The 25,673-nt window shown below is 35.7% G+C and overlaps 2 protein-coding genes across 9 annotated transcripts; both read left to right on the plus strand.

Annotated features, from left to right (window-relative positions):
• Positions 1-511: 511 nt before the first annotated feature.
• LOC122028847 (regulator of MON1-CCZ1 complex-like) lies at positions 512-15,316 on the plus strand. Of its 7 annotated transcripts, none has more exons than XM_042587775.1 (16): positions 512-658; positions 728-916; positions 997-1,098; positions 1,248-1,377; positions 1,445-1,652; positions 1,739-1,998; positions 3,505-3,658; positions 4,809-4,918; positions 5,011-5,098; positions 8,146-8,457; positions 8,535-8,609; positions 8,719-9,121; positions 9,241-9,418; positions 9,999-10,107; positions 13,154-13,333; positions 14,783-15,316. In XM_042587775.1, the coding sequence occupies exons 5-16, from the start codon at positions 1,485-1,487 to the stop codon at positions 14,942-14,944; spliced, it is 2,199 nt and encodes a 732-aa protein (XP_042443709.1). In that variant the 5' UTR covers positions 512-658; positions 728-916; positions 997-1,098; positions 1,248-1,377; positions 1,445-1,484; the 3' UTR covers positions 14,945-15,316. The 7 variants fall into 7 exon arrangements, with proteins under 7 accessions (XP_042443709.1, XP_042443706.1, XP_042443707.1 ...); XM_042587772.1 differs by having other exon boundaries at positions 1,451-1,652; XM_042587773.1 differs by having other exon boundaries at positions 1,464-1,652.
• A 1,272-nt stretch (positions 15,317-16,588) lies between these two features.
• On the plus strand, positions 16,589-19,384 carry LOC122029505 (solute carrier family 25 member 44-like). Of its 2 annotated transcripts, none has more exons than XM_042588513.1 (2): positions 16,589-17,903; positions 19,113-19,384. In XM_042588513.1, the coding sequence occupies exon 1, from the start codon at positions 16,886-16,888 to the stop codon at positions 17,900-17,902; it is 1,017 nt and encodes a 338-aa protein (XP_042444447.1). In that variant the 5' UTR covers positions 16,589-16,885; the 3' UTR covers position 17,903; positions 19,113-19,384. The 2 variants fall into 2 exon arrangements, with proteins under 2 accessions (XP_042444447.1, XP_042444446.1); XM_042588512.1 differs by lacking the exon at positions 19,113-19,384 and adding an exon at positions 18,972-19,106.
• The last annotated feature ends 6,289 nt before the right edge of the window (positions 19,385-25,673 follow it).

Consider the following 25,673-nt stretch of genomic DNA (forward strand, 5'->3'; position numbering starts at 1 on the left):
ATATTTAAATAGTAAAATATTTAAAAAGTGATATGGAAATAGAGATTATAAATATTTAAGAGAAATATTCTTATAATATGGATACTTTTAGTTTATCTTGAGGGTTGAGCCACCCCTTGTTCGTGCATTTTGCTAACCAATCTAGGTTTATAATCATTTTAGTTCAACTTAGTTCAAAGTCAATATATGAAAAAGTTCATGTGGCGCAACGAATTTTGCTTGAGATTATGTATTATAAAATTTATATTTATTTTTTTAATTAACATCACATATTCCATTTATATTGATTAATCTTGAATTAATCCGTCTGACTATATAAAAATTTTCTATTACACATCAGATAAATCGAAAAGTAATTGGTTCAAGTCTTAAGTCAATGGTTAAGAAAACTTTTTCTATTAATTCGTGCAGTTGATTATATATATATATTATTTTTTTTTTAGTTGTATAAGGCCTTTAATGATGGGCCGAAACTGAAGCAAGGCCAGGAACGACATCGGCTTCATAACCGGGCACATGAATATAAGTCCTTCGTTTCCCAATTCCCATTCGTCCTTGACCGGTAGTTCTATCACGTCCTAACTAGTGTTTGGCTCTTTCTTGAAGTGGCATAACTCTGAGCATCTAACTTTTTGATCGCTTTTTCCTGATCCCTACGGTGAGATCTCGATTTCAAGTTTTTCTGTCGTTTGCAGTTACAGTGATTTACTTCGATTTCGTTTTCTAGAATTCGCATTGGGTTTCACTCGGGCGGAACCCTAGTTGCATTTGTCATTCGGATTTTGTCGACCTGTGGTGCGCTTGCTGGTTGTTTGTAGATCCTTTCATGTATTTGCTTGCTTTATCAAGGATCTAAATGAAGGAGAGAAAGACTGTTTCTACGTTGAAGCGTGTATTTCTTAATTGTGCTTCTCAGGTCGGTAAAAATTAGCCATCCGAACTTAACCAGTTAGAATATATGTTCTTTTGTTACTATGTTTTTAAACGTCTCTTCAGTCAAAAGAATACGGGTTGTGCATCGCAAAAAAAGTTCCGGAGATAGAACGTGATATGTGTTTGAAAGAATTCCTTGCACTAAAAGCATGCATGCAGAGCACGGTACCTGAACAATTTTTCTTTCAAAAGAACATTTTCATTACTGTCAATCATCTTTTAGTTTGCAGAATAATTACTGCACCATGAATTTCTATCTTTTCCCTCCTAAACATTCCTTTACCGATATGAAATTTTTTTTATTGATCTTGAAGATCAGAAACAAGGTGTAAATTTGACTCAGGCAAAAGATAAGCTATTTGGAGTCCCTTTTAAACTATTGGATATCTTAGAAGCAGGAAGACTAAGTTGATTACTGGTTTGAAACTCAAGTGTATTAAGCAGGTTTTGTTACAAAACTTATTTTTCTCCTAATATTGTTTGTCATTTATCTGTAAATGAGTATATACAGTGGCAGGTTACCTTGCTAGTTTCTAAGCTCCAAGTACACTATGTCGGATAAAGCTTCTGGTGAACAATCTCAGGGAGGAATTAATGGTTCTGGTGCACTCTCTCATGTTTATATTCAACATCCACCTCTGCGATGCAATGTTCCTGGAGTACAAGGATTGTATTATGATGATGGGAATAAGTTGATTTTGGCTCCATCATCTGACCATGTAATACAATTACCTTAAGTTTTTGATCATCTCTTCTGGGATATTTGTGAGAATGCTGTTTTTTTTTCTGAAGTTTTACATTACAGGTTTTGTCCTGGAAAGTTGGTACATCTTCTGAGTTGGATCCACCTAGTTCCGATTTTGTTGGCGATGGACCTGTTTTATTCATCAGATATTCTCTTGATGCAAAGTTAATAGGAATTCAAAGGTCTCATCATGAGATACAATTCAAGAATAGAGAAACCGGGCAGACATTTAGTTACAGATGCAAAACTGACTCTGAGAGAATACTTGGATTCTTTTGGACAGACTGCCCGTCCTGTGATATTATATTGATTAAGACAAGGTTGTTTTGCTAAAATGTTGCTCACTGAGCAGCTATTAATGCTGATTTATACATTTTAATCTATAATGTTTTTTTTTTTTGAAATATCTCATCAAGATATTTTATCAGTGAGTAATGATAATACAATATTTAACAAGGTCACGCGTCATAGTTTTATGTGGCCATGTGGCATTTATATTACTGACAATCATTATAGATCTATAAATTCATGTAGGGTTATTATTATTTGTTGGTTTCTTGCTGTAACTAAATTGACCAACTTAGTTTAACTGTTTAACTGCCATACTAAAGATACCTTCTTGCATAAGATATTATCCTTTTATAAAAATTTTATATGGTGCTTGTTCACATTCTGTTGTTGCTGAAAATACTTCTTTGTTCAGCTAACTTAACATTTCTTAGTGGTTTATTGTTGAGGCTTACTGATAAATATTCCATGTACATGTGCTTATTTGTAAATATATCATTGGATATAATATATAAAAGAGAGGATTATCAGTGTTAATTTTTTATATATTTCTACATGGTATAGATCCCACCTCAATAGTTTCTCTCATGTTGCAATGCTAACTCCTATGGGTTCAGATCGTCTCCTCTTTCACCTTATCCTTTTTTAGATGTTGCTGGAGAATCTATGTGTTTGATTCTTGTGGTGACAGAACCTCCACAGTAGTCGCTGCCACACTTTTTCTTGCACCTCCATTGCTTGATGTCTTGAGATAGGAAATTATCAACATTGTCTGACCTACTACCTCCACTCAATTCTGTTGATCTTGTCATTGTTGTTGGACTTTGTTGCTTAGAAACTGAATAGGATTACCACTGAATATATAGTTTTAGAAATAATTAATAAGAAAATAATAAAGAGAATAATTAAGATGGAAGAATGTGAAGTCCTTTTAGATATCAGATACCTATTATTCAGTAAGATTGTGGTACAACCTTTCATACATTATAAATTAGAGTTTTGGAATATTAGGAAATAATATGTTAAAAAATAATATAACAAAGATGCAAATGCTAAGTTGAATGTGTTAGGTTATTAGGGAAACATTAAAAAAAAACTACTATTGAAGTAATTAGGTGCAACTCCAGTTGTTGATAGAATGAGAAAAATATATTGAGATGGTATCAGTATGATAAAAGGTGGCTAATGAATTCTATAATTAAACAAGTTGAATTAATTAGAGTTGAAAGAGTAAAAGGTAGAGGGAAACCAATGAAAATTTAAGTTAATGTATTAAAAATTGATTATTGATTTGAATATTAGTATTCCTGTAGCCTGGCACAAAGTTTTATGTCAGATCATCTATGTAGCCAACTCCAAATAGTTGGGGCCTACATGTCTTCAGAATGATGAAAGTTGTAATAGGAGTTTGCAAATATATTTTATACAAAGAAGGCCCTTTATAGCCTTTTAACATTTAGTTCTGTATAAAACAGTGTTTATGCATGTTCAGGGGCAAACATATGTTTGATTATGGTTTACTTGAAATATTAATGCAGTGGCATAGACTTGCTCTCATATGAACCTGACATGAATTCTCTTCGGTTGGTGGAGGCTAAACGATTTAGTGTCAGTTGGTATGTCTATACTCATGAAAGCCGGATGGTTTTTCTTGCTTTTGGAATGCAGTGCACTATGTTCTATGGGTTTCAGGTAACATCTAACTTGATATATTATACACTTTGGTCAAACTTTAAATTCTGCTGTTTGTGAAGTGCTGCTATTGTCTATTTTATTGCCCTTTTTGTAGCAGGGAATCTCAGTGCTTTATTCTAGTGTGAGTGTCGTTGTCCATTTTTATTGCCTTTTCTTTGTATTAGGAAATCTTAATGGTCTTTAATCTTGTCACAACTGTACATTTTTAATATTCACCTTAAAGTAAGGTTTAAAGTTTTGAGTTGATCTGGTGGCATGTCCCGAATTTTTGTTTTAACAATTCATCAGCACACGATACTCAACTGCACAAGGAGGAGAAGAGGGAGTGACACAACTCTGTAAATTGGGTGAATAATGAGATGAAGGAATTGGGTCATTGAAGGAATTAGGTGATCTCAATGGACAAATCAAGCTAGGAACTTGATAGAAAATAGTTGATTCCTTACGGGGCATCTCTGTTGTTGGCATCACCGTCACAAGTGTGAGGAGTTTGCGTTGTGTTAGGATGGGGAGGAACATGACATGAGTGGGTTAATTAATCTTAAGTCATATAATATACATATATATAATTATAATTTATTTACTGTCTAGATATATATCTTTGTTAATTATATACACCTTAAATTATGTAATATAAGTTGTATACTGTTTAATCATTTTTTATTGAATAATAACTGTATTAATTAATTTTTTATTTTAACCAATACTGTATTTTAATTAATTAATTCTGTATAAATTATATAGTACTTCTTAAATAATATGGTCCGACTTTTTCTTGAGACTTCTCATTGGCAGGAGTTTCATGCAACGGACTATCCTTTTTTAAATAATATATCTTAATTAATTAATTGATGGGCAGTCTTGGTGTAACGGTAAAGTTGTTGCGTGTGACTTAGAGGTCACGGGTTCGAATCTCGGAAACAACTTCTTGTAAAGCAGGATAAGACTGTGTACAATAGACTCTTTCCTAGGACCCTGCATTGGCGGGAGCTTCATGCACCGAGCTGCCTTTTATCTTAATTATTTAATTCTTTATAAAAATTATGTAATATATCTTCAATACTATATATTGATTAATTAATTCTGTATAAGTTATATAACAAATATTGCATTTTAATAAATTGTATTAATTTGTTGTTGTGTTCAGTTCTCATCAGGAGGAATTGTTCGCTTGCCTAAATTTGAGATGACAATGGCCAAATCTGAGGCAAACCACAAACCTGTTCTAGCATCAGAAGATGTTCATATAGTTACTATGTAAGCTTTGTCCAATTCTTTTGTCTGTCATAGCTACAAGTTTGTTACTTAAATCCAGCATTTTGTGTTGTTAAGCATGGTTTATATGACAGCTATGGTAGAATATACTGCCTGCAATGTGATAGGGTGGCTATGCGGCTCAACTTATATCGATTTTATCGTGATGCTGTTGTGCAACAGGTATGGATGAAAAGTTCCAATGTAATTATTCTTGTTGTTTTGATTTTTTTTTTAAAAAAAAATCTCCAAAGGTTTTTTGTGTGTGCATGCTATATTTCTTCTTTTTCTAATTGATTTAATGATAGAACTATTTTGTTCCTGTGCGGAGGTTCAGAAAGACATCAGGAAGGTCACTTCAGATTTTTAGAGATTTTATTTGGGCTTGATCCAGGATTATAAACTAGGAACATCTAGATCTATTAAATTACTTTTTATTGTATTAGCTAGTTCTTCTCTACCTCTACTCCTTACATTGTCTATTCTAATTGATTTAACTCATCTAACCATAGAAGTGACAATTCAGCGCAACTGGCCCGTTCCTATATGTGTGTGTGTATTTGTAAGTCTGCTGCGTATGGCTTCCATTGCACATGTTCATATTATCACATTTCATTTTTATTTTTCTCATACAATTATCTGTGTTTAATTTTTTTTCTTCGATCCTAAGGATGACACTACTCAAAGGTTCCAGAAATTACAATTTCAATTACCATTCTTGGACCTAGCATACTATGACTATTAAATTATAGAATGGCGTAATCCTTTCTTCTTGTTCCTGTACTACAGAAATAGAGTGCATAAGAGCTACTTATCATGTAACAAGCAATTCATCACTTGCTAAATTAGATCCAAAATAAATCCACTGTGTGATCTGTATGCATCTTTGTTATAAATTGGATCCAAGGAGATACGGTTTGTGATGATTTTTTTCCTTTTCAGTTGGTATGTGAATTTGATTGTACAGGTTATTCATAAATTTTAAATATGATTTGTTATCTTTCTACCATTGACAAGATAGAACAATGTATAATCGGAAAAATAACTAGGAGAAAAATTGTGACTTAATTTATTCCAAGAAAGTGTACCTTTAGAGTTTTCACCTCCGTTGTAAATCTGACTGTCTCCCCCTTTGTTAACATTACAATTTTCTCACTTTCAGATGTGAAAATTTATCTATACACACAAATGAGATATAATCATATTATCTTAATAATCTTATGACTGCTCATATCAAATATAATTTTCATCTTGACTTGACTTATAAGTGAGTTGCAATGAGAAGACAGTGTAAAAAGGTCTAAGACCCACATGAGTCAATCTTAACTTTAACATAAATTAATTCAATCTAATTTATATAAATTATATGGGTTAGGATTTAAGGGTGTCAATTCGGGTGGGTCGGATCAGGTTGATTTTTTTTTTAAACTTAACCCAAACCCGACCCGAACCTAAATTCAACCCTAAATCCCTAAACCCGAACCCGACCAACCCAAAAACCCGATTCAAAACGACTTTTGTTTTTTTTTTTACTATTTTCCCTATAATTTTTCACTTTTATCTCAATACTCCATCATTATCATACTAACATTGATATTAATATATATAAAAACATCTTAATTTTCAAAATAAAATTCGATTTAACCCCAATAAATCCACTAAATCCTATATTTAGGTCTACCGGGTCAACTCGAACCTAACCCGACCCCACCCCAAAATTTTCAATCTGAAAATGCTCCAACCTGAATCTAAAAATGCCCAACCCGAACCTAACCTGACTCAACCCGAAAATTTTCAATCCAAAAATGCTCCAACCCGAACTCAACTCGAATCCGAAAATGCCCAAACCAAACCTGATTGTTTTCGAGTCGACTCGGGTTGGGTCGTCGGGTTGGGTTCATTTTTGACACCCGGATTAGGATTAAATTATAATTAGACCCAAAATAATTCAAGCCCATTTGAAATTTGAATTCAAATTTTTAATTAATTTGAATTCAAAATTTGAAAGAGGTTTTAGCACCATTGGGTGTTGGATTAACTTCCCATTCAAAAGATCTATAAGATTCCTCAATTAAATCTTTCCAAAAGAAGGAAGACTACATCACTCATTTCTCTTCTCTCCACAAATCCTATGGTATTCCCTCGAATTTTGTTTTCTTTCCCCACTATTATTTTCCACATCTAGACTATCCTACTTGATTGACATGTACTAACCTTTCAAACCGACCAACCCATTTGTACCATTTGTCCTGGCTAGCTTGCTCGAACCATTTGGCTCAATGAGATCATCCAAATAAACCGTCCTGTTTCGCTCTTCATATTATATATTTTTGGAGGATTCTACCCACTCTAATCATCCAATCGAGTGACTGATTTGGATTGGTCCAACCCACTTTGCTCATTCATAATATAGTCTTCGTTCAATAGTCTTTTAAAGGGTTGAATAGAGGATGAATATCTATTTTATTAAAAAATAGAATACAAAAGGAATAACAATTCTTGGAATAGACTAACTATTTTTTATGAATATGAATTGATAATCCAAATTTACAGAATTCATAGGGAATTCCTATGGTCCAATTCCTAACAGATTTAGCTTTCGGTATTGATGGCCACTTAATTAAGCTTAGATTTAAGAAATTTCATGTCTCTATAACAGATCCTAAGCTTTTACTCTCCATGCTGATTAACTTGTATTGTCTCTTGCTACAACATTCTACCTACTTGTCTGTCATATGATTCAGAGGTAGATGCCTATTCTAGGCAGTGTATTAAAGAAATGCTCTTCTTTGGTGCATATGCTTATACAGTCTTAGTCCATATTGCATGGTACATGCAATTGACTACTTGTGCTGTTGCATAGTCTCTTCCTCAGAAAGATCAGTATTTTTTGCAACTTAAGTGTTTGCATTTTGTTCATCATCAGATCAGTTCATCTTTATATTTTGTTCATCATAGGATAATGCAAATTCTTTCTGGTATTAAATTTGGCTATTACAATTTAATAACAATTCATGATGCAGGATCATCTACAGTACGGACATCTAATTAGTCTTTACCCTTGAATAGCATGGATGCTTTTATAACTAGCTAATTTACAATTTTACTAATATGTTAATATATATGTTAACTTGGTCTAAGGACCACATACTTTGCAACACAAGAACACTCATTGAGATTATGTTTAGCTTTAAACGTCTTTAAGGACATACGTTATATATTTTTTTCAGGGGGCTTTACCTATTTACTCAAGCAAAGTTGCAGTTAGTGTGATTGACAATGTACTTTTGATTCATCAAGTTGATGCAAAAGTTGTCATAATGTATGATATATTTCTTGATTCTCTATCACCAATATCTGCTCCACTTCCACTTCTGTTGAGACGCCATTTAGTTTCTAGTAGACAAGGAGTGCAAGTTGAGGATAGTCTCACTAGTGCATATAGTGCAATGATATATGGAGACAATTGGATTTTCCTGGTTCCTGACCTTATCTGTGATATTGATAATAGTCTTTTGTGGAGGATTTCCTTGGATCTAGAGGTGAGTTTTAGTATTTGTGCCTTCCTTGTATCCTAAAGATGGGCTTGAATCATGTTAAAAGCTATAATGTCCTGCAGTCTATTGCTGCTAGTAGCTCTGATGTTCCATCCATTCTGGAGTTTTTACAACGTCGCAGATCTGATCCAAGTAAGGTAAAATAATTGTTATCATACTGATGATTCTAACTACAACTTTGCAGCTGTATTAATGGCAATGGCTTTAGATTTGGTGGATAATACAAATTATTTGACTGGCTTCCAGATTAAGACATTATGCCTTAGAATGATGTGCGCTATTATTCTCGAAAGAAGGCCAATATCAATCATCACAAGGGCGATAGATGTACTTGTCACATCTTATTCATACTGCATTAGAGTTGAAAATGCTTTTCAGGGAGGAAACAGAAGTTCAAAGAGAACCGAAAATTCAAGTGGCCAAATTGCAACTTCCTCTAACTTTGTGTCTGCAGAATCTTCTGGAGAAACAATTAATAGGAGCAAATCTATCATTGAAGTAGCAGAGAATAAATCAAAACAATCAATGACTCGAGGTTCTGATGATGAGCATGTTAATCAAGCTGGAAATTCTGATGGTAAAGGATCATTTAATTCACTTTCTGATGGGGATGACAATCCAAATCTTGATGCCATGAAAATCCACTTGGGTGAGTCTCTTGATAATTCCTTATCAACTGTTTCTTTTGTCAAATTCGACATAGTTTATTAAGAAACTATGCATCTGGAACTCAGTCTTACTTGAAATAACCTTCCTTACAATCTGAAGGACTTCAATGTGGAAGCAGCAGAATTGATTCTGGTGTTTCTAACCAGCTGGAAACTCAACCAACTAGTGTGGCAATTTCACCGTATGAAATGTTTGAGTTTATATTTGCACCAGTAGAAGAAGAATTGGGGGCTGATCCTTCATACTTGATTGCGATTATTGTGGAGTTTTTACGCTGGTATGATATTCAGGACCTCTTTGTGATATAGAATCAAAAAGGATATAGTGAGGATATTAAACTGATAATGCGGGAAGACAAGTGTTTCATTATATATTCTAGTCATTTGTATGGAACAAGAATAATTTTCTTTAATTATTAAAATGTTAATCACTTAATTGATTTGGAATGCACCCTAAACTAATAAGGCTATTCTATTCCATCCCATTTATTACAAATCATACTATCCCTAAGGGGTTTAAAAAATAAGATCACTTTCTGTTTACTTTTTTATGATTTGCTACCTATTTATGATTCCAAGAGTACTAAATCCTAGGATGCTTCTTCCTTTCCCATTCCAGTATTCTGATACCTAATTATCAAACAAGGTTGCAGTTTGTGTTCAAAGAGAAATATTAGAATTTAAGTTTCAGTAATAGTCCTAATGAAAACCTGTACAATGTGGGAAACCAAAGAGTAGAAAATATGACCCATGCTTTATTTTTTTGGACCATAGACCTTCTTATTGTGCTTTTATTATTGGTTATTTTATTTTCCCTAGTACTGAATCGTTTTAGTGAAAAACTTATATGGGCTGCAGTTCTATGAAGGAAAAGTTCAGGGTTCATCCTGACATGTATGCAATGGTGATCCAAATGCTAGTCCGCAGCAATCGCTATGGTGAACTTGCATTTTTTGTTACAAACAAGGTAATCTTCTAATTTGAGGTTCCTTTATTTATTTAATATTGTTATAATTTGGGGAAATTATTCCTCATGGAATCACTATGTAGTTCTCTACCTATACATGATATTATTAAGGATATGAAAAGTTATAAGTTAAACTCTACATATACAAATGAACCTACATAGCCCATAACACTTCCCTTCCAGATAGTTCTAATATGTTATAGAGAGATCAATTAGATTTAACAAAAAAAGGTAATTATTTCATTAGATTTGGACTTTCTTTCTAATGAAGTGACAATCAATTTCTATATACTTCTCTTTTAAAATATAACATGTGAAGCTATAAAGATTGCAGTTTGATTGGCATAATAAAACTTCATTGACTCTGCATGGGCGTGCCTTAGCTTAGTCATCATATACTGACTACTCAAATGAGTCTGCATGTTATATTCTGCCTTTGCACCTTGCAACCATTCTTTGTTTTTGGATACCTCCTAAGAGAATACAATAGATAGATGTACATTTTCTATCTGTAGGGCAGTCTGCCCAATTGTATCAAACTATTTCATAATCTGTAGATGATTTTGATTACAAAATATAAAACCTAGTCCTTAGAGCATCTCTTGGGTAATATAGAATCCATTGTAGTAGTTGTTGTCCATAATCATGATAAAATTTTTCTAGAAACAAGCTGATCACACTAACAATATTTGAGATGTCATATAATGATTTCAAGATAGCTCAATTTTCTACTAGTTTTTGAATTGCACGAATAGTTAGTGGCTCCCCTTGGTACTAACCAAACACCGAAATCTGTAGGAATATGTATAGATTTAGTCCTTAGCATGTGAGCCTCCTTGAGTATAACCATTATATACCTTCTTGGCTTCTAAGCGAGCAACTTATGAACCAAGGAATACTTTAGGTTACCAATTCGTTTAGTTTACAAGTGCTGATGAAGGGAATTTTCAAATTTGCTTTTCTATGGTGCTATTGCTAGTGATGCTAATATCATCCATATAGGTAATAAAAAGTCACCTTTAGATAAAACACTTATCATGCCAATTGCAGAAGAGCGGATTTAAATTTCTCAAAATCAAGCTCCTAGAGATTGTTTCAGTTTGCATAGAGATTTCTTAAGCTTACACACCACACTAGTTTTCCATAAGCAACAAACCCCAAAGAGTACTCTATATAAACTTTCTTCAAAAGATCACCATGAGGGAATGCATTTTTTATATCAAATTAATAAAGGGGCCAGTGAAAGCTAGTAGTTAGGGAGTGGAAGGCTACTAGAAAGAGAATGTATGAATTTATAGATCTGAGTATAACCCTTGGCCACCAAAATTAAAAGTACATGTAGTGAATGCTTAACTGAAAAGACACATCTACAAGCCATGGTGGACACCTCTGAAGGAAGAGAAATGAGCTCCTAAGCACCCTGATATATAGACATTTCTAATAATCTAAGGATAAAGAAGACACAAAACCAAACTATTTGAGTGATAGAGATACATAGGACAAAAAACAATAAATTGGTTGAGAAGTGAAATATTTATTTGTACCTTTGCAAAAAGGAATAGGATTGTCCAAATTATATGGGGATCTGGGATGATGATTGGCGACTAGAGAGTGAGAGTAACAAATAACGATTGGAAAATAGGAGTCTTAGGGAGGTGCTAGAGTGTCTCCACATCTTGGTCGTCAACTGTACACCGGAGGCGCCCAAGTGCTGGGTCAATAGTAATAGATGGCTGGGGAGGTGTATGATTAGGTTAAAAGGACAATGAAATAAGAATAAGGAGAACTCCCTTAACAAATTTAAGTAGATATGGTTGGATGACCTAGGGTTTACAAGAGAACACTTGACTGATGGTGGAAGCCAACTGACTGAGGTAACTGTTTGCAGAGTGAAGATTATAGTGATAAGGAGGCTATAAATAATCTCTTTAGTCTTTCTCTAGTGCTCATAGTGTTAATCTTCTTAGCTTTTACTTGATATTGTAAGAAGATAGACATTGTATAAGGTTTCTCCACCTCTATAAGAGATCCGAGAAAGAGAAACATACTAGGCTTTTAGGAGTGACTCACTAACGAATCATAGGTTGTGGAGCAAGAATGAGGGTTCTAAACCATATTATATTGCCGTGGAAGAGTTGATATGCATCGACTTGTATTTATGTTTTATTTGCAAACTAATTGATCTGAACACTTAGTTGAACACATAAAATGGATAAGGAGCTTCATGTTGGTTTTATATATTCTTTTAGCAAATATAAATAACAATTTTATAAAGGCAATTTGACCACATCGAGTGAGGTGATTTCAAGATGGTATTTATAAACATTTCACACTCTCGGGCATGTGATCAAATTTATGGCATATTGTAATCAAAGGGCATGTTCTGCTTGAATTGCTCTTAGCCTCTAGATTCCAATATCCTAGTTGCCAATAGTTGATAGGACAGTTAAAGAAGACATATCACTTATGATCAGAACTGAGTTCTCTTTTACATTCTAATGTAATAAATTTCACTATTTTAATTTGTTAACTGATTTAATCATCTTAAAACATCTTATGCTTCAAATTCCACTGCCCGTTTAGACTCATAATTAAGATCAATATATCTTGGTAACTTTATAGGTTATTAGATTGGAATATCAGAACCATTGGCAAATTAACACTTGTAAAAATTGGAATGTGTATCAACATGATTGACTGGTAGTCTTATCAACCAATCAATATCATTTCCAGAAAAGAGTAGCCCATAGTTGTTCCTAAAACATTAAAATCCTCTGGGCTCATTGTTGAATTGCTTGTTTAATATAAAACCTCATCAAGGCTGGTCATTAATTTATTGCATTGGGGAAATATAAACTATCTTATATCATACTTTCTTGCAGACTAGATTATTCTTTTACCTGAATAATTGACATGCACTTTCTATTTCACTTCAAGGAGGAATATTCTCTACATTTGGAAATCTGTTCTTATTAAGCTTTAAAAGTGTAGATAGTAGAAGATTTTTATGGTCAACTAATACTTGATGAATATGTCCCCGCTACAGATCTTGGAGCCATCTAAAGAAGTTGCCTTGCAACTTTTGGAACAAGGTCGTCAAAACTTGCAAATTCGAAAGCTGGGTATGGATATGCTTAGGCAGCTATCTTTCCATCATGATTATGTCACCATACTTCTGCAAGAAGGATACTACCTTGAAGCTCTGCAGTATGCCAGAAAACACAAGGTACTCTCATTTACTATTGTCCTCTTACTAAACCTAGTACTTGAAACATTTTAAGTAGTGTGGTGATACAAAGATCCCTAGTCCATTTCTTTCACTACTGCTATCATTTACTATTGTCCTCTTACTAAACCTAGTACTTGAAACATTTTAAGTAGTGTGGTGATACAAAGATCCCTAGTCCATTTCTTTCACTACTGCTATCAGTGTGTAGCGACAATCTGTGTGGGATTTTGTGAACAAGCATAAAAGGGAAGTCCGGTGCACTAAGCTCCTGCCAATGCGGGATTCCAGGGAAGGGTCTATTGTTTAGGGATGTAGAAGATAAATGTGAAACATTGAAAGCTTTATGGAAGATTTGACAAATAGCATGTCATAACACACAAACATGATATTAAAGTTATTGGAGCAAAAATGTGATATTGCTTACCCCAAGCGGCCAGTATCACCGGTTCACGACAAGATACTGGCAGGCAAATGTGTGTGTGTGTGTGTGTGTGGGGGGGGGGGGGGGGGGTTGAGTTTTGCCCTAGACAACGGTTTTTTATATGAGGGAGGTCAAGCACCCAATGAGGTATTTGCCATCCACTGGGAATTGATCCCTAGACCTATTGGTGGCGGCCACATGAGATTAAAGTTATACTGACACTGGTCATGTTTTAATTAACTGGAAAAGAATAATGTATGTGATTATATACCATAAATGAGAAACACGGAAACTTCACAGAAAATTTGATAAATTGCATGTCATAAAAAAACCTGTTATCAAAGTTATGCTGATGCTTCTGACTTTCTAATCATTGACAACCAAGGAAAAAGAGGTGGTCATAAAGCTTAAGATTTTGTTATTTTTGCATGCATATGCATGTGTGATGCAGCTTACGACATTCCGCCTGTTGATTAATTTTATATACTACATATGCCCAAGCCGCCTGTTGATTACTTCTATATACCATATGCTGACCTAAGCTGTAAAATGCGCCTTGCGGGAATATTGGCTTACAATGCTTACATAGATTTTAGATGTTTACAAAGGTTGATCATGATAACTAACGTGACGTTTTGTTAAATGACGAGAATGACTATAGGTATGAGTTTGATAATAAGATGGAATGGGAATGGAAATGAAATCCACCTAGTTATATGAGTTTGGTTGATTGCTATAAATCTAGAAATCATTCCCAAATTGTCATTCCCAAACCCACAATCCAAACACTATCTTTTACTATCATTTCATTCTCTCATTCCCAAATCCATCAACCAAACACCCCCTTAGATAGTGCGCTTATAATTTGAAAAAGTTGAAAATTTTGTTGCACCGTCCAGATAGAATCTCTAACCAAGTTCCAGGCCGTTTCATCTCCTTAACAGCATGTTCCATTCACACTTCTGTTTCTTAATAAACAAGTGATCTGCTTTGCATGGCTTTATTGACATTTCATCTGGTTGCAGGTTATTACAGTGCAGCCATCATTATTTCTTGAAGCAGCAATTGCAGCTAACAACTCGCAACATCTTGCTGCAATTTTGAGGTTTTTCTCAGATTTCACACCGACTTTTAATATCACTTCCGAGTACGATCGATACTGCACAATACTGAGTGAGATGAGTTAGCAGAGTGAACCTGCATAAATATCATTTCTGGAATCCTTAAGTCATTGCCTCTGCTCAAACAACATTTATGATCGAGGAAAACCAAATATTTACTTTTTATGTCCATGTTGGTTCTGTGGGATATGGATGCCAGAGAGCTGTTTGTGTGAATAAGGTAGTAATAAGCCGAGCCCTTCACCTATAACACAACGAGTGACTGTGAATGAACCTGCTGTCGTTTGTATTTCGCACAATGGGATGATACAAGCTGCAGCGGTAAGATGAACATAATAGTCTCATATTTGTGTAATTTTTTTTTTTTAAAAATTATATGAATACCAAACATTTCAAAGAATGGGAGGGATCCCAAGGCTGAAAAATTCTTATTTACTAGTCGATTTGTGTCTTGTCATTTTGCATTGCATCAAATGATTTCAAAGAATGGGAGGGATCACAAGGCTGAAATTTTTTTATTTACTAGTCGATTTGTGTCAAAAATTAATATATCCCTAAGATATTACTAATATATATATATATATATATATATATATATATATATATATATATATATATATATATATATATATATATATATATATATATATATATATTCTGACTGCCATTTAGTACTATCTAATTGTATGCATGTTTATGAATTTTAGCATCTCTGAAAGAATACTTATTCCATCTTAATTGCATAGTAATCATGTCGTGTTGTATTTCGATCGCTGAAGACATTGGAAGCTGTGAAAAGTGGCTGCCCTTAGTGACTGTTTGGGGGTAAATCTACCTGGTTCTTGATAAAGTATTTTGGATACGAAAAATTATTTTATCTTTGGGAGTTTTTTTTTTAAAGAAGCATACCATATTAAAGATGATTTAAAATTTAAGAAAAATATAATAATTTTAATTAAAATTACTATATTAATATTCTATCCTTTTTCTTAAATTATTTTTTATATTTTTTAAAATTTAAATCTATCAGGTCCACGGACCTAGGCTTACATCAGCAAAAGTAGGATATATTACTTTCCAAATCCTAACTATTGGCACCACTCCACTAAGCATATCATAGGAGAAGCACGTGCCCTTCATTACATGGACTTCCTTTTTATCCGGGACCATCGCATCCGACGGTTTAAATCGCATCGGACCGGCTCGGCCAACCACCATATTCAACCGGCGCCCCGCCGAGGAATCAACCGCCGAAGGATCAATGTCTTTCACACTCAAAAAATCGACACTCACTCTCAGCAACAACCTCAACAAAAGAGTCCCGCAGTGTCATCGAGTGAAAGAAGACAGGCGTTGCAATGTGCTGGGTATGTTTGGGTCAGAATTCGGGAATCAGCGGAGTAAACTCTGATATATTCTCTTCCCATTGTATTTATACCCAATAATCTCGCTTTAATAATGGTCGTGGTTCCCAGTGTTTGGCCGAAGCAGATGATGGGTAGAAAAGTGGAAACGTAACGATCCAAAAGTAAGTGAGCTGTGTCGTTGAAAGCGGTAAAGCCTGACACGTCATCCTGGTGTCTCGGTAACCTGGCTTTGAGGACCCCAAAACGGGATCATCAGCCGTAAAATTACACGTGTCCCTTTGGTCGTCGGTAGAAAGGGCCTAGAAATATGCAATTAAACCCCTTTGAGATCTAATAAATAGTACTAACCCCTACCCTAACCTTACCAAGGCACCGGCTTCGTCGTCGTCGTCCCTTTTCTTGCGCAACTCTGGATCCGGCTCTGGAGCCCATGTCGTCGATGAACGGAGAGCTTACTCCGATGAGGATATCCTCTCGAGAGTTGACAGAGAAGCTTCGATTCTTACACCGCCTCTTCATCTGAATACGTTGAGTTGTTGCTTAATATAGTGTGGATTGATTAGGATTAGGCTTCTCATAGGGGTTTTCTGTGGAGATGGAAGAGAGGTCGAGAGTCTGATAGAGAGATCCAATAGGGGAGATGAGCTATATGGCCGCTACAGGGGCGGAGGAGGAGGAGGAGGAGGAGAGTGTGGCGGCTACGGCAGAAGTGGAGATCCACTTGCCGGCGGAGGTGGACTGGGAGATGCTCGACAAGTGGCGATTTTTCGTTCTCGGCGCGGCCCTTTTCTCCGGCGTATCTGCGGCTCTCTACCCGGCTGTCGTCCTCAAGACTCGGATTCAAGTTGCGCAGCCGCCGTCTCCGTGCCTCCTCCGTGCGGTCGCATCCATCCTCCGCCATGAGGGTCCCCGTGGATTCTACCGCGGATTCGCCACCTCCCTCGCAGGTACCGTCCCCGCGAGGGCGCTTTACATGGGCGCACTCGAGGCCACAAAGAGCGCTGTCGGTACAGCGACCCTACGCTTCGGCGTCCCTGAGCCTGCAGCTTCGGCTGCCGCCTCCGCTGCCGCTGGCCTTAGCGCGGCCATCGCCGCCCAGTTCGTCTGGACGCCGATCGATGTGGTCAGCCAACGCCTCATGGTGCAGGGCTCCGCTGCCGCTGCTAAGTACCGCGGTGGTGTTGACGCTTTCAAGAAGATCCTTTGCTCCGATGGCCTTCGCGGCCTCTACAGAGGGTTCGGAATGTCGATCCTCACCTATGCGCCATCAAACGCCGTTTGGTGGGCCTCCTACAACCTTTCTCAGAGACTCATCTGGAGTGGTATCGGCTACCACATGACCGAAGGAGGTGGCGAGTTGAGGCCGAGTTACGGAGCTGTGATGGCAGTTCAGGGGGTGAGCGCAGCGATGGCTGGTGGAGCGTCCGCAGTCATGACGATGCCGCTTGACACGATCAAGACAAGGATGCAGGTGTTGGATGGTGAGGGTGAGAGGATGACAATTGGGCGAACAGTGAGGAGCCTTCTGAGAGAAGGGGGTTGGGGAGCATGCTACCGAGGGCTGGGGCCGAGGTGGGTTTCGATGTCATTGTCCGCCACCACCATGATCACCACCTATGAGCTCTTGAAGAGGCTTTCAACCAAAGAATCTCCATGAGGTACTTCAAGCTAAATAATCTTTTCTTTTCTGTTTATGCCCTCTCCAATTTTCTTAAATCAGTTTCGTTTTATGTATATATTTAGTAGAACTATAAATCACAGCTCGTGAGGTCGAATCCTTTGTTACTAATGAAATGTGCTGATTCAATCTAATCCAACTAGGATATGTGTTTTTGGAACCAAATAAAAAAGTTAAACTTCCTTGCTTTCTGATTCAAGCATCTAGAAGTGAATTTTTTGGTCAGAAGGGATGGGAAATGAGGGTTTGTAAGAGTGTTCAGGTGTGAAACTCACTGGAAACCAAGTTGAATACTTTTTTTATCATTGCATTTCAGTTTTTGCTGTAGAATTTTGAGATGCCTGCCAATTTTTTGGCCCAAACCTACTATTTTGTAGACTGATAATGGTTGCTAAATACAAATCCTTGAACTGTGATAGAATTGATGCGAACTATTTGCAGAAAATAACAGAAAGTTAACGAGTGAGAATGAAAGAATCATATAACGGCAAAGAAATCTTATATCATTGTGGGGCTTTTATGAGCACATCAAGTTCGATAAAGGTGAGGGGACCGGTGAACTTTAGCTGTTGCTAATAATCTTTTTCTCTCAGTAGGATTGGTTTCATCTTCCTAGTCTCCACTCCTCCATCTCTTCTTCCCCTCTTTTACAGTGGCCTTTGTTTCAATGGACAGTGTGATACAGCAATTTTTATTTCATTGTTCAATTTAGGTAAACTTGTTCTTTGACATTATGAATATTGGCTTTGATTTATTGACCACGAATTGAGGGAACAGCACACTGATCTCTGATAAATGTCTTCACTGTTATTGTTCCTGTCTAGCACCATCGAATATGTCCCAGAATTCAATAGATTCATGAGCCATTTATTTATCTTATTGTTGGTTGGTGGATATATTTCTTTGAATAATATAGTTTGATAGCCTAGTTATCTTAAGCTTACGGCTTGGTAAAGCAAGCTCTTATGATTGGCCAAACCTGACTAGAGTTGGCAGTATTACTTCGAATTGTTTGACAAGTCACTCCAATATGTGTTTGTTTCCCCAGATCAATCTTCTTCACGGAGATTATGGAGGCTAAAAAACAGCCTCTAAACAATTCAATCCATGAGTCAGCATATAGCTGAGTCTTTATATAGATTCTTCTGCTAGATGGTACGGGAACATATTAAATGCACCGAGCTTGCAGGAACTGTCAGCATTTTGGATAAGGGAATATTGCTACTGGTCAGGCAAGTGGTTCTTTTGAATGGCTTGCAAGGATAAGATCTCCAGCACGGCCTCTAAGTCTAAAGAGAGTGATAAAAGAGTCCAATCTAATCAGAGCCCCCTGGTTATCAGATCCAGAGGTGCTTATTCTAACTTATGCATTTAATTATCAAGAAGTGCCTGCACATGGGCTCAGATTTAGTAGTTGCTTGAATAAATAAAAGATATTTTCCTTTTTGTCAAGGACAACAACTCGTTATGTAAATAAAATGAGATAGACCTGAAGTGATCCTCTTTCTTCGCTATCTTAATCAAACCTTACTGGGAGCTGGATTGTATATGCGAGCGAGCATCCTTTTCTTTGTCCTGAAACAGGGATAAGATACGAAACTGGGTCAATTGGAGATGGTAGATTTGTGTAGGGGGTCTGATGCAGACACCTGTCCACTCATTCTGGATAGGGTTGGTTCAGTGGGCGGGCCAATGTTGGCTGTGGGATTTAGATTTCTGCAGTCTGGGCCCGCCACTCGCCTATGTCCCTTTTCGACCCTCAATTTGATTTGAAGGACAAGATATCTACTATTCCTTGTCAACCCAGTTGGCAAGTCTCGTTCCTTACAAGGACAAATACCGGTCCATCTCCGAAGTGTCTCCGTCCACGGATCATGGATGCTTGGCTTTGGGTGCAACCTTAGCTGTATCCTGTATGGTACGATGCATCAGGACACTTGTATTGTAGGTATCTCTTTTCGCATTATTAAAGCCGGGTTAAGAATTTTTTTGACGCGTGAGTTTCAGATTATTTTTTTTTAAGTCGTACTTTTATATTTATTTTTACATGGATTTTTTAAAAATATATATTTTTAAAAAAAATCCTTTCACCACCCCCATTTGGTGGCCTTGTAGGACGACTTGGCCATGTGGTGATCGTGGTCACTCGGCTTGGCCGTGCAGTTGCAAGGCCTAGCTGCCTTGTCACGGGGCTTGGTCGCTTGACCGAGCAGTCGTGGGGCTCAACTGTGTGGCTGTCTTGATGGCCTTGGTCAAGTAATCAGGTTTCGAGATTGGCCTGACCAGGTGTGATTAGGTTTGTTCAGTTTTAAACAGGTGTAAAAATGAGTCGTGTCTAACCTTACCTATATAAAAGGTTTATAAAGATGGTTGCGTTAGGACAATATATCCTTTATAATTTATCGAATTGACCGACTTGAACGTTTTAGAATTGACTGATTATATATATATATTTTCTTTAACCTATATGGTTAAGTACACCGGTCTCTGATATTTTGGTATCGTTCGTGATCCGAAGATGTTGAATGCATACGTAGGCTGATGGAGTTCATTAGCACGGTAAGTGAAGACATCTTTATCGACGATGGGATGTGATTCGAACATGCTTGCATAAATAAACCGCTATCTGTTTCAATGCTACGTGACGGTTGTTGTCTTAGGAATACCTGATGACCACCGGTAACTAACATGCACCCTCAGTTTTTATGGGTCCAACTTTTATGGTCCAGTAGGATTAGTTATTAAATTATATTTTAACTACTATCAAATTTAAATGCTAAATAACATATAAAAAAATATGGAATTTTACCTTAAATAATCTTCAGATTATATTTATGTTTTAGGTAATATTATAATCTAAATAAATCGTATTATGGATATTTATATTTTTTTAGTATTGTGCTGTTATATTATACGTTAGTTGCTATCAAATTATAAATCATCAAATAGATAAAATTTATTTAGAGATTGTTGGTATAATTATTTTTTAAGTTAAAGTTAATTAGTTTGACTAAATTTGAGTGAATTCGAACAATATTGTATGGATAATATGTTTGGATAATATGTTGTGGGATATATGTGAGAAAGATCAAATAGGGTAAGGAAGATCAATAGTAAAATGATAAAATCTTAACTGGAGGTTAGGTAAGGAAAGTCCTAACTCAAGGGTTAGGTAAAGGGAAGGTCCAAGTGAGACAGGGAGGACCACATATTGACAAGGAAAACTCTAATTATGGTTAGGCAAAGGAAAGTCCAAGTGGATCAAGAAGGATCACACGTTGACAAGGAATATCTTAATCGTGGTTAGACAAACAGGTCTAAGTTGATCAGGGAGGATTGCATGTTGACAAAGGAAAATTCTAACTGTTGTTAGGCAAAAGGAAGTTCAAATGGGTCCAAGGGGATTGTATTTTAGCAAGGTTAAGTCCTAAAGCAAGAGGAAAATCCAAGTGCGCTAAGGAAAATCACACTTGGTGATCGGAAGTTCAACGGGAAGTTGGCAAAGTTCAAGTGGGTCAAAAGATTAATCGGACACTTGATGGAGAAGTTTCAACAGGTCACGATTAAATAAATTAGGGTTGGACAATCGATTAGGTAATTGATTGTGCTAAATCCAATCGATTAGTGGGAGCTTGTTTTTGCGAAGTTGAAAGGGCTCAGATCGATTGAGTAATCGATTAAGGTTAAATCTAATCAATCAGGTGATTGATTAAGAGTAGTTCATGAAACAGAAAAGTGTTGGATCGATTGGGTAATTGACCTGGCTAATTGATTGAGTGCATTTTCTTAGTGACGCACAAAAACATGGTGAATTGATCACCTTGAACCCAATCGGAATCGATTGGGAAAAGCTTGCAACAAACAAAGAACTTCTGAATCTATCAGGTGATCGATTGAGTAATCGATTGGGAGCAATTCGCAAGCGAACAGAAGGCTTCGTAATCCATTGAATGATTGATTAAGAAGGTCCACAATCAATTGACTAATGATTAATTGATGAAGAAAAGAATCATTGCAAGGTTTGGATGGCTGAATGCGCTTGGATCTGATATGACAGACGATTGGGGATAAAATCAATCGATTGGGAGTCTTAATTCGTGAGCTATAAAGGCGATGATGAAGATTCAAACGTAATACTTTTTCTCCGATTCTTTCTGTCAATTCTTGAAGGTTCTTGTAGTAAAGTGCTGCTGCATTTTCAAGTATTAAAAGACATCTACAACAACAAAAGATCAAGAGCAAAGGTCATTGATTATTATATTTTCTTATTATATTTCTTGTTGTATATTGTATTCGCTTGTGTATTTGCTTATATGAGGTTTTTTTGCCTACTAGAAGGAGGATTTTATAGTGTATTATGAGTGAGGAGAGTAGTTCCTTGGATTAGTCATTTCAAGGAGGTGGATATCAAGTAAAATCAATGGTGTTAGTGTTTGCTTCGAGTTTTCACTATAATAAATCAACAATAAATCGATTGGAGCTAATCACCTCCTCTAGTTTGTTGGAGTGTCCGAGCAAGTGGTATCAGAGTGAGGTCGCTCTTTGTTTGACTAATCGCCGAGAGAGTAACGAGCTAGAGGAAGAAGAAGACATTGAAACTTGAAGGCCTAATTTTAAAATTAAGAAATTATCATTAAAAGAGTTTAAATTCAAAAATGAAGTTTAGAGACAGATTCAAATATGATATCTGAGTACTTCCATTATTCAGCATTGGAAGCTTTAACCTTCGAAAATCAAAGATTGAAAATTTTTTCATGATGGAGATGGAGTAATGATTTGTTCTAATGGAGGAGTTTCAAGCTCTAATGGATAATAAAGGAAAGCTCCTCAAGATAAGAAAGTGGATCGAGGATTGATCTCGTCAGGAAGTTGAGTCGGACGGAGGCGGGTCGCGCTGTCTTCGACGTTGACGGAAAGTCGTGGAAACGCCTTGTTGACCTGGTATTTCTTGGAAAAGTTCCCACGGGTGAATGATGGGGGTGATGACTGAGACGATGAGACGAGAGCTCTGCACACACTCAGACAAATCACCTTCACGTTAGAGGCCAAGAACCAAGGAAAAAGTCCCCGAAACAAATCCTCCGACGCAATAGTTAGACTAACCCCAATTTCTACCTATTGTAGGAAATTAAGTGGATTTGGATAGTGGATGCTCCAAATATATGACTGGAGATCACACAAAATTCACTCAACTCACCTACAAAAGCCTAGGAACAGTTGCCTTTGGGAACAACGACAAACTCAAGGTAATTGGTATAGGTAATATCGAACTGAAAAATGACTTTATTATTACAAATGTTTTACTTGTTGAAAATTTCAAGTATAATCTTTTAAGTATCAGTCAACTGTGTGATACTAGATACAAGATTAGGTTTTTATCTACAAAATGCTTAATCAAACACCTAGACAACCCTAACATAAGCTTAAAAGAGCTTAGGAAAGATAACATCTATGCGATTAACTTAACCACTTCTTCAATTAAGTGTTATTTAACACAAAAAGAAGAAATCTGCTTATGGCATAAAAGAATATCACATATAAATTTCATAAATATAAGCAAACTAAATGTACTAGTTAGAGGACTACCAAAATTACCTAACCTTGATTCAATCATATGTAATGCTTGTCAACAAGGTAAGCAAACAAAATTTACCCATAAACTAATTAATGAATCACAAACTAACTCAATCTTAGAACTGTTACATTTAGACCTATTTGACTCCCATGAAGTCAAATCAATAAATGGAAGTATATACTGTCTAGTAATAATATATGACTATTTTAGATTTACTTGGGTAAAATTTTTAAAAAATAAGGATGAAATTTTTGAAATTTTTACAAATTTTTATAAACAAGTTGAAAATGAAAAGGACCTTAAAATTAAAAAAATTAGAAGTGATAATGGGGGAGAATTTAAAAATCATAACTTTAACAAATTCTGTCTTGAAAATGGCTATCATCACGAATTTTCATGTCCTAAAATCCCCCAACAAAATGAGATTATAGAAAGAAAAAATAGAACCTTACTTGAAGCCTCTAGAACGATGTTAAATGAATACAACTTATCTAAATATTTTTGGGCAGAGGTTGTTAGTACAGCTTGTTATGTACAAAACAGAACAACACTTAATAAAACCCATAACAAATTTTTTTTGAAGTTTATTACAATAAACGACCCAATATAAAATACTTTAAAGTATTTAGGTGCCCAACTTTCATCTTAAACACAAGAGAACATTTAGAAAAATTCATCTCTAAGGTTGAAAATGAAATTTTCTTAGGCTACTCCCTAAATAGTAGAGACTACATGGTTTACAATAATGTTATCTTACGAATTGAAGAAACTACTAATGTGAAATTTGAAGAATCCAAACAAAACCTAGAACAAACACAATATCAACTAATTGAATTTGTTCAAGAAAATAATAACTCTGAAGGAAATAACCAAATTCTAAGTCATGAAGAAGAAGTACAACCTCAGGAGAGTTAACCCCCTAGAACAATAAGAGTCAATCCAAATCATCCAACTGATCAAATAATTGGTGACCCAGATCTTACGGTTCAAACTAGATCATCCTTTAGAAATCTAAGTCAAATATCTTTAATCTCAAAAATTAAACCCAAAATCATAGCTGAATCACTACTTGACCCAGACTGGGTCATAACTATGCAAGAAGAATTAGCTCAGTTTGAGCGTAATGAAGTTTGGGACTTGGTACAACCACCCAAGAATAAGAAAATAATATAAATAAAATGGGTATTTAGAAACAAATTAAGTGAAACTGGAGAAATTACTAGAAATAAAATCAGGCTAGTAGAGGTTCAGTAAAGTAAAAGGACTTGACTATGATGAAACATATGTCCCAGTGGCTAGATTAGAGTCCATTAGGATGTTACTAAGTTATGCAACACACAAAGGGTTTAGACTATACCAAATGGATGTTAAGTCGGCATTCCTAAATGGACTAATAAAAGAAGAAGTCTACGTAGGACAACCACCTGAGTTTGAAAGTCTAGAACACCTTGATTATGTCTATAAATTGAAGAAAGTCTTATATGGACTTAAGCAAGCACCTAGGGTTTGGTATAAAAGATTAACTTCTTACCTAATCTCTAAAGGGTTTAATCAAGGTCAAATTGACACAACTTTATTTGTCAAATTAATAAAAGAAGATATTTTTATAGCACAAATTTATGTAGATACAATTTTTGGTTCAACAAATTCAGAATTTTTAGATGAATTTACAAGTTTAATGGAACACAACTTACTTTTTAGGATTACAAATCAAACAGACAAATGAAGGTAACTACATTTATCAACAAAAATATACTAAGGAATTACTCAAAAAATTTGGAATGGAAAACACCAAAGAGATAAAAACACCTATGGCAGTAAATACAATCTTTGATGATGATCCTAATGAAAAATCAGTTGATTTAAAATATTATAGGAGTGCCATAGGTAGCCTACTATACTTAACTGCAAGTCGACCAGATATCCTATTTGCAGTTAGTATGTGTGCTAGATACCAAACCTGTGCTAAAGAATCTCATTTGACTCAAGTCAAAAGAATCTTTAGAGACCTTAAAGGAATAATAAATGTAGGTATTTGGTATCCTAAGACTAATAATTTTGAATTAATAGGGTACTCTGACTCAGATTACGCTGGATGTAAATTAGACCGCAAAAGCACAAGTGGCGGATGTCAATTACTGGGTTCATCACTTGTCAGCTGGTTTAGTAGAAAGC

This window comes from Zingiber officinale, chromosome 10B, assembly GCF_018446385.1.
Source record: "Zingiber officinale cultivar Zhangliang chromosome 10B, Zo_v1.1, whole genome shotgun sequence".
Taxonomy (NCBI): Eukaryota; Viridiplantae; Streptophyta; class Magnoliopsida; order Zingiberales; family Zingiberaceae; genus Zingiber; species Zingiber officinale.

Excerpts from the sequence above, each read along its gene's own strand:
- LOC122029505 (XM_042588513.1), top strand. The coding sequence starts at position 16,886 with ATGAGCTATATGGCCGCTACAGGGGCGGAGGAGGAGGAGGAGGAGGAG.
- LOC122028847 (XM_042587775.1), top strand. The coding sequence starts at position 1,485 with ATGTCGGATAAAGCTTCTGGTGAACAATCTCAGGGAGGAATTAATGGT. Across the intron at positions 1,999-3,504 it reads ATTATATTGATTAAGACAAG|TGGCATAGACTTGCTCTCAT; the intron begins GTTGTTTTGCTA and ends ATATTAATGCAG. Across the intron at positions 8,458-8,534 it reads GGATTTCCTTGGATCTAGAG|TCTATTGCTGCTAGTAGCTC; the intron begins GTGAGTTTTAGT and ends AATGTCCTGCAG.